This window comes from Lontra canadensis, unplaced genomic scaffold (assembly GCF_010015895.1).
Source record: "Lontra canadensis isolate GAN:19392208 unplaced genomic scaffold, GSC_riverotter_1.0 scaffold12, whole genome shotgun sequence".
Taxonomy (NCBI): Eukaryota; Metazoa; Chordata; class Mammalia; order Carnivora; family Mustelidae; genus Lontra; species Lontra canadensis.
Window position 1 is genome coordinate 1,103,962 of NW_022631006.1, and position 17,669 is coordinate 1,121,630.

General features: G+C 35.9%; 1 protein-coding gene across 2 annotated transcripts in view; it reads left to right on the plus strand.

Annotated features, from left to right (window-relative positions):
• The window catches only part of PRKD1 (protein kinase D1), a 329,628-nt gene that overhangs the window by 269,102 nt on the left and 42,857 nt on the right, over positions 1 to 17,669 (plus strand). For both annotated transcript variants that reach the window (XM_032856215.1, XM_032856216.1), the window contains 8 exons: positions 4,301 to 4,511; positions 4,672 to 4,749; positions 6,906 to 7,110; positions 8,552 to 8,675; positions 10,749 to 10,826; positions 12,092 to 12,371; positions 13,440 to 13,492; positions 15,559 to 15,631. In XM_032856215.1, coding sequence (XP_032712106.1) covers positions 4,301 to 4,511; positions 4,672 to 4,749; positions 6,906 to 7,110; positions 8,552 to 8,675; positions 10,749 to 10,826; positions 12,092 to 12,371; positions 13,440 to 13,492; positions 15,559 to 15,631 — 1,102 coding nt within the window. The remainder of the gene's footprint in view (positions 1 to 4,300; positions 4,512 to 4,671; positions 4,750 to 6,905; positions 7,111 to 8,551; positions 8,676 to 10,748; positions 10,827 to 12,091; positions 12,372 to 13,439; positions 13,493 to 15,558; positions 15,632 to 17,669) is intronic.

The window sequence follows — 17,669 nt, forward strand, 5'->3', positions numbered from 1 at the left end:
TCTATGTGAGTAGGTGTTCAGTGCATGTAGTTTTAACTTTGGCTGTAATTGCAAATGAATACTGTTAGCATAAGAATACTACAGATACTTTACAACACTATAGACTTAAAAATTAATCTCTGCAATCTTTATTTCATCTCTAATCCTGGCTTTAAAAATCAGCTTTCATAATTTTTCTGTTTTCATATTCTCTCTGGTCTGTGATGTGATACATCTTACACTGAGAACAGAGAAGAAGTCTTTATACTTTGCATCAGGTACAATTTGCCAATTCACATCGTTTATACACAGGCATCCCAATACCATACTTCACAGTTGTGTCAAATCTCCCAAAAGTTGTGCACTTGTAACTTTATCTAAACTCTTCACAGGAAGAGAACAATTCATAATACCACTGGCTAATGTAGAAATGTAGAAATTTTTAGAAGTACATTCTCTCCTGCATGTGCTTGCCATAATTATAGAGAAGGGAATTTGAGATCTGCTCTGTGAGTTTTGAGCCAGTTTTTGCTCGGAACATAATAATGAAGCAGAATGAAACACAATGTAGCTTTTCCCTTTCCAGAGCGTTTCCACTTTTCTGACTATTCCCATAAAAAACAATCATTCTTCAGGTTGCTCAGGTTCACCCAATCCATGGTGGCAAGCTGGAACAGCAGTAACATTGGAAGATAATTGAAGCAGCATTTAGTTACCCAGTAAAACCTCCACTAGTGTTGATGAGTAAAGAAGACTTTTCCCTTTATCAGAGTTAACTTTAAAGAAAGATCTTATGGGACAGATCTGGAGGCTCTGTCGTTAAGCATCTGACTCTTGATCTCAGTTTCATGAGTTCCAGCCCTGCGTTTGGCCCCATCTGGGCATGGAGCCTACTTTAAAAAAAAAAAAAAAAAAGAGAGAGAGAGAGAGAGAGAGAGAAAAGGAAGATCTTAAAGGACTGTGCACTTGATAATTATACAAATAAATAAAAAAAAATAAATGAAGTAAGGAAGAAATGAGACAAGACTGTTTCTGTTTGTTTTGTATGACAGTGTGTCAGCAGGCACAAAAGCCTGGTTCTTTGACTCACCGCTAAGTCTAATTTCATGTTGAAGTTATTTTAAAGACTAAGCTAGTTGGATTTAGATCAGTGAGATTTTGTTAAGGATCTGTTTTTTTTTTAACATTACCAATTTCTAAATTTTGCCTACTCTGTAACTTGATACAACAAACAAAACAGTGTAATTATGGCTTTCTGGTGCACATACCTTCAAATAAAACTTCACACAATTGAAATTACTTTTTTTGGCTTAAAGTGGTAACTGAATATTAATTATTAAGGGAAAATGTATCACTGATTCTGAAAATCCTTAGGAATATTTGGTTTGTGTTCACATCATTAGAAGCGGTTTTAAAGGGATGATTGGCAGTATTACAGAAAAGTTGGTTCTTTAACATTTACATAAACAATGGTGAATGTGTATTACAGGGCATTGCCTCATTTCTTAGACTTTTGTTTGTTTTACAGTTTGTTGTATATCAGTGAAGGCCTTGTTTTGCATTTTGATTGAAGAATGGATAAATATAAGCACTTACAGAGTTATCAAATAATGACCCAGTCTTTTCTTCGTCTTAGCTTCTGAGATTTGCATCCTCATAAACAAAAGCATATTCCCGTGTCTGTGTGTATGTGTGTTTGTGTGTACTCCAGAAACCTAGACTATAATTCTGCAAACAAAATTTCCAAAGCCTTTCCCATTCTTCCATTCCCAGAGAGTGTGTTGTCTAGTAAAATTAGACAACACAAGCTCGTTCCAGCAGTAAATCAGTTCCCACATAAGTCACCATGCATGCAGCCCAACTCAAGATTTTAAAGCTTTACTTTTTAATTTAGAAAATAGGCCACATTGAAATTAAGTAATGTGTTTAGAACTATAAGAAAGGTAATGATACATATTTCTGGTTGTGATGCTAGCTGATTTTAATTTTAAAATGTCATGAATGCCAGGAGGCATTCTTTATTAATGCTATTAAAACCTTAAATTGCTATTAAATTTTAAGTGCTGTTGAAGTCTTAATTTCTGACACTATAAATTACAGAATTTTTGAGTTGTTATTCTGTGCCAAGCACACATGCAACTGTGTGAATCTCACCATTGCCTGAATCTGTGTATAATATAGTCTCTGGGCTACAGTGACAGCTAACTTCTCTTCTGTAAACTCACATAACATTTTAAAATTCCGGATGCAATCCTGCCTTGAAGGTGATAAAGGAAATGACTTGTAGTTTAAGGCAGTGTTTATGTGAATGTTACTGTGTTGGCTAAGAAGGAGACATTTCAATCTATCAGATTGCGTCTTGCTTTTCTGAGTGACTTTGCTCCACGGTAAATAGTCCTTTGTGAAATGGGTTCTGTTACCATAGCCTAGAATTAGGTGTCTTAAATTAAGGAAAATAGTTAAAGAGTGATTTGGTCAGCTTTTCATAGGATTTTCCAAATCTGAGAACATTTTAAAATGTGACATCAGATCAACTTTCATTCTGAGTGTTGAAACTTTCCAACGATGGAAAAATATCAATTTTCATTTTAGTCTATACTTAAAACTGGCCCGTTAACTACAGTTACTAAAGAAGGACACATAAAACTGAGACCTAACCCTGTGGATTTAATTATTTTTCAGTTCCATTGAAGATATTTATTCATTATATTCGTGTTCATGATTCTGGTCTGGCAAACCTTTGGCCTATCATTATAAGCTCCTTAAACTTCTCTGTAAGAATGGAACCTTTCCAGAGTAATTATCCTTTATAGTTTTCTTTTATAGGATTGTAATTATAAATTAACCCTATGTAGAACTTCATCTCAAATTTCTTTTTATTGCAGCTAGTAAATCTGCAAATCAAAATACCCCCATTTGGTAACAAATGGTGCTACCTTTTGGTGCTGATAGGCATTGAAGTGGGTGGAAATTTTACATAAATATGATTTTTTTCTCATCTTGTCAGTAACCATTCCAAATCAGAAGCTGAGTAAGGTAATAACATAAGGGCTCTGGAGGCAAACAAATGGAAGTTCATGTTCTGGCATTTAACTCAAAAGAATATATTTAAATTTTATGGGCTTAGATACTTTGACTTTAGATAATAAAGCCTATCTTGTAAGGTGCCTCGCACAATGATAGCTGAGGGTAGGAGTTTAATAAATGAGATCTGTAAGTCTTATAATTATTAAAAAGTTAACTCAGTTTCTCTTTTATTCTGATAATTCTTAAGTACATTTCCATGATATCAACAGCTACATGAAATTGCCCAAAAACATAGAAACACAGTTAATTTTAATTCATTTAAGTAAAAAAAAGAAAAAAAAAAACCTATGTACTGGGCTGATTAAATAATTTTAAAACGAAACACAAGAGTGCACAGATGTGTAATTATAACCAAACACCCATATTTGTGTGTCTTGTATAGTCCACTGTTGCTTTGTTTTTAATTATAAAATGATAGTATAATTTCAACCCTTAACTTTCTTTTGTTGAGGAATATTACCAAACCACATTTATTTTTTCTTTGAGGAACTTCAGAGGAACTGTAAGCACTTTTCTAATGAGGTCGTATGCAGAATTCCTTGCCTTTTTTTTTTTTTAATTTGGCTTGATCATTTAATTCATAATTGCCTTTGCTGTATTTTTTTTTTTAAGATTTTACTTATTTATTTGACAGAGAGAGATCACAAGTAGGCGGAGAGGCAGGCAGAGAGAGAGAGAGGAGGAAGCAGGCTCCCTGCCGAGCAGAGAGCCCAACGCGGGGCTCGATCCCAGGACCCTGAGATCATAACCTGAGCCGAAGGCAGAGGCTTAACCCACTGAGCCACCCAGGCGCCCCTTCCTTGCCTTTTTTTAACCATCTGCATGTCATACCTCAGAAAACATCAATGAAATAACATGTGCAGTGGGGTAAAGGACCATTGTGTGTTTGTTTTCAACTTTATACTTCTATATTACATCTAATTGTTACTTTTTAAAAGCCCCAAATTTGAAAGTCCTGGAAATCAGGTTCAAATATTCTGATCTCTAATTCTCTTCTTTTTAGACTATAAAAATAACGTAAGTCAGATGAGAAGTAGAAGGGGTATTAAATTATATTAAATAACAGAAACACGGCTTTAGTTTATTTCTCTTATTTCCTTATGGACCCCACCACTAAGCAGTAAAACAAAACAATTAAAAAAATAAACATATATATATATCTGTATGTTTATATGTATGTATAAATCAAGTCACCTCTTACATCTTATTATCCTTTATTGTATTGCAAACATAGCAAAAGTCACCATCTGAGTCCTTTATTGGTCGGGAGAAGAGGTCGAATTCTCAGTCATACATTGGACGACCAATTCAGCTCGACAAGATTTTGATGTCTAAGGTGAAAGTGCCACACACGTTCGTCATCCACTCATACACCCGGCCCACCGTGTGCCAGTACTGCAAGAAGCTGCTCAGGGGCCTCTTTCGTCAGGGCCTCCAGTGCAAAGGTGAGGAGGATTTTGTCCCCCCTTGACATTTGTCGCCACCCACACATTGATCTAGAAAGTAGTCCTCATCCGTTTGAAGTCATTGTTCTTTTACTTAGTCCACAACTTCTCCTTCTGACAAGTGCTTGGTTTTTGTTTCCTTCTACATCATTACAATCAGATTGCAGATTCAACTGTCACAAACGTTGTGCCTCTAAAGTGCCCAACAACTGCCTTGGTGAAGTGACCATTAATGGAGGTAAGCGAAAGATCAACCGTCACATCTGTGCTTCTCCCCTGTTCAAGAGTGTGTCCATAATGACTTGGTGGGATTTTTTTTTTTCCTGTTCATATACGTGTGACCCGGCCCAAAGTAAATTATGGGCTCAGTTTTTTCCTATTTTATATTAGAAAAGGGCTCGTCATTGAGTTTTGATAGAAACCAAAGAGCTTTGCTTGATTTTTATGCAGTGCACAGCCTGTACTGAAGACTTAGATGTCCAGAATTTCTTTTTCAGCTTTCTTCTTAATACTCCTTTCCTAGTTTGTTCAGAAGTGTGGAAAATGTTGGAATGCCTGCAAGTTATAGCTCTTGGTCTCTTTTTCTCCATCCTTCTCATTCCAAGCACTGGGATAAAGATTAATTTATCTTTCCTGTCAAGGTAGGGAAGAATCAGAGACTGACCCATCAAGAAATAATCACCCACTTCCTTCTTCTACCCAGTTAATTCCATTATATGTATGCTTATTAATTTGAATCTTCAATAATAATAAAAAGAACTTTAATTCAGTCAATTAAAAATACATATTGTTTTTTATACTTGGGAATATTCTTTTGGGAAAACTCTAAACTGTAAAAATTAACACTGAATGACTTGTAAGAAAAATACAATGTCTTAAAGGAACAACTGATGTTTTTTTCCCAAGTAGTATTCCTAATAGAGTCTTTAGCAAAATATTTGATTTAGTACCCCAGGCTAACTTTTTCTGTAGATGGTAGACTGCTTTATACCTTCAGTTTAATACCAGTTTTGTGATTCCTCTGAGGGGAAAAAAAAAATGGTGGACAGAAGGCCAGAGAAACAAATATTTTTATTGCTAAAACTCTGAAGAATAAAGGGTTATTTTTACTCTAGAACTTTCTTCTCTAGAAGAAATATGTACCTAGAAGAAGAGGGGAAATCTCTCAAGGAAAGCATTTCTTTACCAGTTCCTGCCTTGGAGATTCATGGATTAGCTGCCAAAATGGAAAGCTTGGCAGTTTTCCTACTTTCTGTGGCATGTGGAATTGACTTTGTTCAGGCCCAGGAAATGTCAGTATGTTCTTGATAACTGGAACTAAGGGGAAACAGTGCAGTTTTTTATATTGTTGATTACTTTGAAATTGCATTTTCCCACACAGTTAGAAAAATCTGGTAAAAATGTGAATTTCTCAGACTTAGCAGGCTGAGGTCCCTGATCCATTTTCCAGTTTTAAAATAAGGACTCTGCATTAGTAAGTACAGTCAACACTTGAACAACTTGGGGCTTGGGGTTAGCTACCCAGTGCCTCCCCTCCAGGCAGCTGAAAATCTGACTATTAGCTTTTGGGTCCCCAAAAACTTGACTGTTAACAGCTGACTATTGACCAGAAGCCTATTAGTAACATAGATGATTAACACACATTTTGTATTTACATGTATTCTATAATATATTCTGACAATAAAGTAAGCTAGAGAAAAGAGTTATTTAAATCGTAAGTAAGAAAATATACACTTACAGTACTGTATTGATTGAAAAAAATATTTGTATAAGTCGACCCACATGGTTCAAATCTATGTTGTTCAAGGGCCAACAGCAATTATAATTTATTGCATTACCACCAAATGCTTGATGACAGATTCAATATTACTTAAAATATCAAATATCTTAAGTATTTAAAAACTGCTGCTTATGTGACCAATTTGATATATTGGAATCCATGACTTAAAAAGTTACTGGAATAGCAAGAATCAATGACCCCGACTTTTCTTGCATGTGAAAGTTTCTCTCATCTTCCCATGTATCCCTTTTTTCCCACCAAGGCTATGCTACTGAAATAGACCAGTTTCCTCTTCACTCATTCCTGATATCACTTTGCTTCCTAGAACTTTGCTTCTATCCTGCACTTGGCTTCCTGCCATGGCTATCCATGTCTTTTCATGTTTTTAGGCTTAGGGGCATGAAAAAGAAACATCTGGTTGTAAAATTATCTGTTCATCCTCGGATAATTTCAGGTATTTATGAACTAAAATTTTTTAAAAAAAGGAAAGATAAATTCTTGAAATAAGTATTTTTTAGGGCTTCCAATTGATATGTTGTAGGATTGCTTAACCCTCTTAAGCCCTGACTCTAGGATTCCAGGCTTATCTTCATGGATGCAAAACAATTTTTTAGATTTGCTTAGCCCTGGGGCAGAGTCTGATGTGGTCATGGAAGAAGGGAGTGATGACAATGACAGTGAAAGGAACAGTGGGCTCATGGATGACATGGAAGAGGCAATGGTTCAAGATGCTGAGGTGGTGATGGCAGAGTGCCAGAATGACAGTGGGGAAATGCAGGACCCAGACCCGGACCCAGAGGACTCCAACAGAACCATCAGGTGAGAACTGCACTCCTGGTCTCACTCCAGCAGGGGAATTTCCTCTTTAAGAGTCTTTGCTATTTTTATCTGTTGGAGAAGAAATTTAAAGTGTGTGCTTGGTTTGTTTATGAATGTGCTGTGAACTGTAGAGGAAAGCCAGTGGAGTTAGGAGGTCTGGATGGCCCTAGAGAGGTATAGGTTTGCATCCTTTCCTAGCTGCCTCTTTCTGTGATTTCTTTTCTTTTGCATGTGAAAGTTACTCATATCTGCCAGCCACAGGTTTACTGCTAAATTAATGATCAGTCATAGCTCTTTGTGTGGACCTGCAAAGATCAGGGACCAACCTCAGTGGACACTATCTATCTTATAGCTGGCCCCTTATACAAATATCACATGTGTCTACATCTTACTGTTCTGTATTTTATTTCAGAAGTATGTGAAATTTTATACTTGGGATTTAATCATCTATCCTTCTTGATTACTAGATGAACCCCATTTTTGATATGAGGGATCAGTACACTATGGCCAGTGAGGCTGCTGCCTGCTTTGTAATAAAGTTTATTGAAACATAGGCATGACCATTCATATTGTCTGTGGCTGCTTGTGCACCTCAGTGGCAGAGTTAAGTCTTCTGCAGAACTTAAAAATGTTTACACCTGGTCCTTTGCAGAAAAAGTTTCCCAGCCTCTGATTTATGTTATAAAATGTATTCAGACTTTGGTGTCCATTTTACAAATGCCATATTTATTGGCAAACTGAAATTGTTCATGGGTAGAGCAATAAAGTAGTTGGAGTTTTTCCATTTAATGGCATAAGAAATATACTGGAAAATATTAGTCTTATGACAGAACTGTCTCTTGAAGGTGTACATTTCTGTAGTTTCCAAGTGGGGGAATATTAGAGAAGGCGCTTGCATATATGCACAGTGGTTAGGGAAGAAAATAGGAAGAGACAGAAGGGAAAGGCAAAGAGATAAAGGATCAGCATAATTCTATGAACAATAGTTATTTAAGAGAGTTTAAATAGCAGATTCTACTTTTTATGAAACTATCCAGACTCAAATTCATGTTCTGTGATATTATGCACATGATTAATATTTTGCCTATAGTCTGTGATAATAAGCAAATAAACTTTTTATGTGTATTCCGAATACTGTGGCCTCAGTACACTAAGACGGTAATTTATCTGGTGTTTCCCTACAAACTGAACACCATGTGGTTCAACCTAAAAACTAAGGTGATTATTATCCTCCCTTGGGATTTTTAAAGAGTACATGTGAAGTGCCTGTCACTTAGAGTAATCCAGATTCTGAACCATGGTGTTCTGACAATGCATTTCACCAAAAATGGGATCTGAATGTTTTTTGACTTTCACTCTGAAATAGCTGAAAAAAGGTTTTATGCAGCAAAGGATCTGTATCTAAAAACATTTCTCTCCCAAAATATTTTGACTTTTCAAGTCCATCAACAAGCAACAATATCCCGCTCATGAGAGTCGTGCAGTCTGTCAAACACACGAAGAGGAAAAGCAGCACAGTATTGAAAGAAGGGTGGATGGTCCACTACACCAGCAAGGACACCCTGGTAAGATCTACAGCCCACAGCTGACTCGTGGCTCCCTAGCTTTCATTAGAAGAATTGCTAATGCCTTGTCAAGACTGCAGGAGACTTGAGTTACCAGGAGCAAAGCTCTGTTTGGGCATGGCGGAGGATCAGGTAGAACACATTAACAGTCTCTAGGTGTCGATGTCGTTGAGCAAGCAACTGAGTTAGAAGAAATTGTAGACAGCAATCTCAGAGAAACAGTCATTTACCTCTGTTACTTGAGATGATCTCCAAACAACTTGAATGTCTGCCTGTCATTTTATAGCAGTCATGGAAATGACAGCATGTGCTTTCAGAATGCTCCTTTGTGATTCAGAATTAAAAAAAAAAAAAAAACCTACATTTTAGGGAGAGAAAAAACAATGATAACTGTTAATATACTTTTAAATCCCTAAGTGTTCACTTAAAAACTGACCTATTCGGGAATACAGTAGTCCTGTATTTTATTTGATAAAAGACATATATTTTAATTTTTTAAATGTAGTCTGGGGTGTTCACTACTCTAGATTTTTCTAATAGGTGATGAATGAGATTGTGCATGTGTGTAAGAGAGAAAAAAAAAATCATCCTTTTTGTTGAACTTACTGACATTTGGTGATAAGCATCTTTCTCAGTTACTGGTATTGTTTTCCTCCTCACCTCCTATCTATAGGATCCCCAACATTTCTTTAGAAACATAGACACCCATAACCTAATTACTCTATCTATAATAACAGTGTTCTCTGCTGAAGAGAGATTTACATGACTTACTATAGGATCCAGTTGAATATCATCTTCTAGTTCTTCCTAGACATGGCATACATACAGTATTTAAAGCATATCTAATATATTTGACTGGTCTAAGATTAGTTGTGGTTGAGACCAAGAATACTGCTAGGGCTTCCTATTCTAAAAAGATGAGTACACATAAACACACACACACACACATAGACACAGACAGACACACACATACATACACACACACACCCTAAAATTATGGAGCATATGCCTAGACTGAAAAAACCTCATCATCAAATCATGAAAGTTTAGATCTGTAGTGGACTTAAGAGAACGTAGAGCTTGATGCCTTCCCCTAACTTTGTTATGTTGATGTCATAGAGTCAGACTTGACATCCAACAAAATATTTTTTAGTTCTTCTCTAAAATTCAGAATTCTTCCATTTCTAATGAAGGCCAGAATACTTGACTAGATAAACATGGTATTCCCTATGTTCTGAAATAATGAGTATACATAAATTCTACATCTCTTATATCTAACCTTTTTTTATTATATTAAGAACTAGAAGTTCACCTGTAGTTATGCATGCAGTCAAATAAATTTTAAAATAGAAATATTTTAAAATAGAAATGTACCTGAGTGGTGTAGTAGGTTAAGCATGCTATTCTGAGTTTTGGCTTAGGTGATCTCAGGGTCAGGAGATCAAGCTCTTTGGGCTCTTCATTCTCCATCAGTTTCTCTCTGCCCCTACACTCTGCATGCTTGCTCTCTCTCAAATAAATACGTCTTTAAGAAACCAGAAATATTGGGGGGAGCCTGGATGGCTCAGAGGTTAAAGCCTCTGCCTTCAGCTCAGGTCATGATCTCAGGGTCCTGGGATCGAGCCCCGCATCAGGCTCTCTGCTCAGCAGGGAGCCTGCTTCTCCCTCTCTCTGCCTCCTCATGATTTCTGTCAAATAAATAAATAAAATCTTTAAAAAAAGAAAGAAAGAAAGAAAGAGAAAGAAAGAAAAAGAAAGAAACCAGAAATATTTACTATGTATGCACTAAGTGCCAGGCACTACACTGAGTGCAAATATATTACCTCCTTTATTACTCCTAACTCTCTGATGTAGAAGTGGAAGCAGAAACTTATCACACAGTTGCTAAATAGTCATCTTCTAGAGTCTAAAATTCAGTGTGAGTCTTCCTGGTCTAGAGCCCGTGAGCTTCCCACCATCAGATCATATGTCTCCATTGGGGAAATATTTTGGTTTTATCATTCTTGGGTATTTTTTTTAATCCTGGGTATTTAAAAAAATTTTAAAGGATCCTAAATCTCACTTCTGTTTTAGCGGAAACGGCACTATTGGAGATTGGATAGCAAATGTATTACCCTTTTTCAGAATGACACCGGAAGTAGGTACTACAAGGTAAGGGTGGCTTTTGCCTTGACTGAAGTCTCCTGCTTCCACTTGTCTTTTTGGGAATGTAGGATGTTAGGAATACAAAATACGTCTAACAGATGTGACTGTTTTGTGCTTGTTGCAGATTTTTTTTTCTGTAGTTTATATACTTGGGGGGAATCCAGTTGTGACCCCAAGTTAGTCATCTGTGAATTTCAAATTTCCCTGAGGAGTGCTTCTGGCTCCATGGAATGGTGGTGGAGAAGAGGAAGTTTAATAGAGTTTGTTAGATATGTGTATGTTAACTAGAAAATTCAAGGTCCAGCAGATTAGCTACAAGAAAATTCTTGAAATCTACTACATCCAGCTTTTTTGTTCATCTGTAGTCTTGCAGCACATTCCGCAGGGGGTTAAGAAACATGGTATGATATCTCCATGCATTGCCAATATGCATAAGGAACACTTTCCTTTAGAGAAAAATTTGGCAGGAGTTTCCATTTTGTCTCTCTATGTGAAATAATACAGATGTCACATAATGTATCACCCAGTAAAACACGGTTCCAAAAGAAGTTCATAGTGAAAACAGTATATACTCACTCCTTCACAATTAATGCAGCCTCAGCCATAGCTGACGTGACTCACACTGTCTACACAACTCTAACAGAAAAAGGAAACCTCATTGAATTTTAAATGAAAAACTTTACTTTAAAAGTTATTATTTCTTAGTTACTCCATACCTCTGGGTAGACAATGTGGTGATTAATTTTTCTTATTAACAAAATTGTCTTAAAAGCAACTGCTTTTAAAACCAATCTCTGTGGTCTACCTCACTAAAACCATTCATTTGGCTGTATTATTATATTAGCATCTATTGAATCAAATTATATGATTCATTTTCAGGGCCTAAAAGGATAGTTAAAGCTTAGCAGCAGCCATGCATATACAAATGCATTTCAAAAGTGTTGTGATTCTATCTCAAAGTTATAAAAATTAATCATTTGTATTCTTAGATCTTGATGCAGGTTCAAAATCATCATTCCTATTTGTATTTTTTCTTGCCACATGAATAGTAAAAAAGGCCCTTGAATTTTTCTGGCAAGAGGAGATGATAAAGTTTCCCCTAGTAAAGGTATTTTTGAAATTTGCTTAACAGTATTCTGTGTTTAATAAAACTGTTTTATAAGAATGATGGCTATTTGTAATGTCATTTGTCACATGTGCCTAGCATGAATTTTATTTGAATGTTTATAGACTTTTGATAAACTGCAGTTAGTACACTCTTTCTTCCACAGGAAATTCCTTTATCAGAAATTTTATCGCTGGAACCAGCAAAACCTTCAGCTTTAATTCCTAATGGGGCCAATCCTCATTGTTTTGAGATCACTACAGCCAATGTAGTGTATTATGTGGGAGAAAATGTGGTCAATCCTTCCAGCCCACCACCAAATAGCAGTGTCCTCACCAGTGGCATTGGTGCAGATGTGGCCAGGATGTGGGAGATGGCGATCCAGCATGCCCTCATGCCCGTCATTCCCAAGGGCTCGACTGTAGGTTCAGGAACCAACTCGCACAGTGAGTCTGCTCTAGTTTCATGTCTGTAGGACAGTTGAAGAGAGCCTCTTTGCGGCTGACTTAGTTTATTGGAGAACATAGCGTTTCTTATGTAGAAGCTGCCCACCTACTAAGGTATTTCATTAAATTATCGTAGGTTTTTGTTTTCTTTATTTTATATGAACAGTTTAACAAATTCATGTTTGAACATTGAACAAATTCATGTAGACCCTATATATTAGGCGATAGCAGAAACCTAGAGCTATTGGTCATAAGAGAACAAGTAATCTAGTCGGCTTTTGTTTGATCTGGAATGCCAGTCTTGTTCTTTGTAAATCTGAGTTAACATGTTCCCTCAAAACCCCCTAACATGGTACTCTGTGCAGAGTACTTGAAAATACTTGATAATTGTATCCTAGGAAGAAATCTCTGTTAGTAAATTAGTAGAATGAGACAGATTTTACCAAAATGCAACTGTAATCAAGTGTTGAGGATGAATTTTAAAAAGGTATTTTAAAGGAATATCTATGTAAAAATGTTTAATTTTTATATTTCATAACGGCTCTTAATAATGAAGCCTATGAGGGGAAAAACCTGTTTTTCATATCAGTAAGTTATTTGGTGATTGATTACAACTTTTTAATTGATGTATAAACCAATATATGTATTAATAAGTTATATATGTTTATTTGGGTGCTAAACATTTTATGTGAGGTCTTTATTTTAATACCTAAAACAACGCTGGCAGGTGGACGTTAATGATTTTGCCTGTGTTACAGGTGAGGAAATCAGGACCTAGAGAGATTAAGTTGTCTCAGCTTTACCAGAGTTGTGAAGCAGTAGTCAGCATTTAACCCAAAGCTTCAGGACTCCAGACTCTAAACTGACAAAATATTATTTTTCAAAGACAAGCACAGAGTAAATCTGTAATTATAAAAGGAAAGAAAGGTTCCAATGAACATTTTCCTAGAAACATTTAATTGCTGTGATTTAGAAATAGCCCTGCAACTTGATTAGTAAACATCTATCTGGTCGTTTTGCTGCTACTTCTCTTACTTCTTTTGTGTATTTTTTAACATATATTTCCAGGAGATATTTCTGTGAGTATTTCGGTATCAAATTGCCAGATTCAAGAAAATGTGGTGAGTATGTACCTACTTATATAAAACTTGGTAATGTGATTCTTTATTGGAAAATAAGAGTATCCCAAAGTACATATTTATTTATCTAACATTTTAATTTTCAGTATTTTCTAGAAAGTAGGGTCTATTAGGAAATTTTTCTTCCATAAGACTTTAGAAACATTACATTATGTAGATTTTTTAAGTGATTTTCTATATCATGTAGTGTGGAGAGCTAAATACCTATTATTCATCTCAGATAAACAATTATAATGCAGTGACTGATTTTTCCCACATTTGCCCACCTCAATATTAGAATTTTAATGGTTGATATAACACAATACCAAACAAAATAAATTCTTTGAGCTGCACAAGTAGCTTAAATATACCCTTATTCTCGTTCTTCGATTGCTACCTAGGAGTACTGTCTTATGACAAGGAGTTGCAAATGCTTTTAGAGTCACTCGTGCATACCAAGACCTCCGAAAACTGCATAAATCATCAGATTTTATGGGTCCATATTCCAAAACCCTAGTCGGCTGTGCCCCATAACTCCATCCTTTCAACTCAGTTTTTGAAAATTATAGACATGAGATAATGTATTATATTTTGTCATGGCAGGGAGCCAAAATATAATAGAGCCTTTCCTATCCTGTCCTTTGACTCAGACCTTTTGCTCTATTTTCCCTGCTATTCCTATGACCAAAAGCAAAACGTTTATACACTTACTTTCCCTGATGTGAGTTTACTTTTTAAAGACTAAAATCCATGAAACTCTATTCATCACTAGTTATAGCTTTGCATCCTTTGCTAATGGCATAAAGTAAACTGAAAACCAAAGCCAAAATGAAGAGAATTAGGAAAACCTCGTAGTGAAGGTTAGTTGTGGTCTTATGCTGTTAATCTTGAAATATATTTGTAAACTCTTGCATTCCTATTGCTCTTGCTCAGCCAGAGAAGACTTTGGGAAATGAAGTTTAATCTGTAAGCCTCTTGGTAAATTCTAGATACCTGTCAGGTCATTCCATCCTGTTGAGCCCCTGTTAATCCACTCAAAATTTGGAGTGGGCCATTGAGCCATATGATTTTTCATATGGAACAGCTGGTACTCAAAATACTGGACAGTATTAATTTTTTTTCTTGTCTCCAGACAACCTTGAATTCACCCCCTGGCTACTCTGAAGGGGTAACAAAATAGAGACAGTTGGGAGTTGTTTTATAGGAAGGGGAACAAAGGAAAAGATAAGAGTGGGTAGAAGATGAAGAGGGTAGGATTTGATGTTAAAGGACTCGCTTTCTGAAAGGACAAAGACTAAGAATGGAGGACGGGCAGAAAATTCAGTATGCTAGAATAGGAATATATAAAGTGAAAAGTATTATTTGTGTTTTCATGAGTGTAATCATCAAATCAGAGGCTGTGAGACATTGAAACCTAATGCTTTCTTTAGCAATTATTATTTCAAAGAGAAAAGACTAGATATTTGGATCCTTTGGCCTCCAAAAGTAGTAAAAAAATAATAAAAATAGCTACCTCACGGATGAGAGTGTCACAATGGATTGCCATTCCTTTGTGGTGTCTCCAACTCACAGTGATTCAGCCCCTTGCATTTAATTCACCTGGGGATGAATGGTTGATAAAGAAGCATCCTACCATCCTAGCCATAAAGAGTGAAGTGATTGGAATCAGGACTCACACAGACATGTGACAGGGACCTATGATTATTTCACCTGAAATTTCTAAATAAACATCCCCACTAGCAAATCCTTTTTTGAATACTTAGAGTAAGTAGCCTAGTATAGTTTCAAGTCTTATTTCTCTCCACTAAAACATATTTGACTGAACATTACAAAACCTCTGCTGCTTAAGAACCAAATAGTTTGCAAAAACATCACACTATTTAATTAATTGAAGAATGTGCTTTGATTTCTGTAGTGAAGCTGTACATTTCATCTAGCATTTACAATCTTATCGTTTACCTTAAAATATCTAGTAATATTAGTAATATATATAATAGAATTATGCAACTTATCAGGGCTAATGTTTTGTTCCACTTCATCTTTATTTTTCATTGGACTTGCACCTATAGGACATCAGCACAGTATATCAGATTTTTCCTGATGAAGTACTGGGTTCTGGACAATTTGGGATTGTTTATGGAGGTAGGTTAGTTCACTAGTATTTTTATTAACTTGGAATTTTAGCTACTTGTATTTAACAGTAATATCTCCAAGAAAAAAAAGACAAGACTTGTGTATATATATTTTTGTATGTATATCTTTCCATGTTTTACCTTTTCAGAAATTTCTCTTGAGATAGTCACTATCTGAAAAACTCGGTATTTCTGTCTTGTAAGAGAAGTTTTTCTACTCCTAAAAAACTTCTTTTGCTTAACTACTGACAAAGTCCACACATAATACTGATTAAATATTAGCTTATTTAGACAAAATATTGAGAAGCAAAGAAGTCATAATTCATAAAGAAATTAGTTCCATTTTCTTTTAGCCTATATAATCAGAACTCTACAGAAATCCATTCACATAACTAGAAGAATAATCTTTTAATTCTAATATCCATGAGAATGTATTTCATTAAGCTTGTCATTTTTTAAATTTTTGAAATGAAATAATAGATTTTTACCCTTTTCCTTATTGTCAAGCTATCTGGTGAAATTATTATTAACCCTCTGCTATTACAGATTCTAACCAGTTCAGTTATATTTTTCAAGTCTTTAAGAAACATTTAATATTTAATGCTTTATCTCTACTATAAACTGATCCCACAATTTTCAGTTCCTGGGTATAACCAGTTAAAAAAATTATCTTTTTTGTGAGGTGGGAGGTTTCTGAAATAATCACAGTGTCTCACTCAATATTATTTCTCTTAGTATAATATGTGCTTTTTTAGTTAAAAACTGATTAAGTTATATTCTGTTCTAAAAAGTGATTTGCGCTGTACTTGGCTGGCCCAGTCAGTTGAGCATGCAACTCTTGATCTTGGGGTGGTGACTCTGAGACCCACACTGGGTATGAAGTTCACATTAAAGAAATTAAAAAATAAAAAATAATTTTGATTCTTATAAAATGCTGAAATGATATTTTTTGATGGAAAAGCCACCAATGAGTCGGCAGACACTGTGGTTTTTGTTAATGCATATCAGTGTAACAATGCTGTACAGTGTAATAACTGTTTGCAAAAAAAAAAAAAAAGTCATGCGATATATAGAACATAGTAAATAGGGACACCTGGGTGGCTCAGTCGGTTAAGTGTCTACCTTCGGCTCAGGTCATGATCCCAGGGTCCCAGGATCAAGCCCCATGTCAGGCTTGCTGCTCAGCAGGGAGCCTGCTGCTCCCTCTGCCTGCTGCTGCTCCCCCTGCTTGTGCTCTCATGCTCTCTCTGACAAATAAAATCTTAAAAAAAAAAAAATGAATGTAGTAAATATACATAACTGCACATCGTGTAGGGCTGAGAAATGAGGTCAGAGGGACCAGCAGTTGCCAGATAATTTGTAATACCCAATACTGAAGGAGCAGGCCCAGCAAAAGGCCTCCACAAGGAAACTGAAAAGTGAAGACCAGACAGGTAGGGATGAAGCAGATGAGAACTGCCATCAAAAGAGAGGTCAAGTACTCTATATCACGACAGAGGAGTGGAGGCAAAAGAAGCTCTGACCCTTGAAAAGAGTAAAGAATAAAATGACTGTGTAGGAATAGAGATGGCATGCAGTGCGTCAAAGAGTAAGTGATGTTGAGGAAGTAGAGAATGGGAAAACAGGACAATCTGGTAGTAAAGGAAAGAGGAGTCAGAGGAAAGTCAGCAAGAGTCTGGAAGGAGTCAGAAGGAAGAGAGAGAGAGTGGAGAATGGGGGAAATTAGATTTACAATAAATGTTGATATAATGGAATTTCAGGTTAGTTTGTATATAAAAAAAACTTGAGTAATTAGGTCATTTTCATACTTATTTAACACTACTATATTATAAAGATTTTATTTATTTATTTATTTGAGAGAGAGAAACAGAGAGAGAGCAAGTAGACTGATGTGGGGACTCAATCCCAATGCGGGACTCAATCCCAGGATTCCAGGATCATGACCTGAGCCAAAGGCAGTCTCTTAAGCAACTGAACCACCCAGGCGCCCCAACATTGCTATATTTTATACTAATACAGTGTAGTAGTATAGGAGTCAAGAGCTTGAG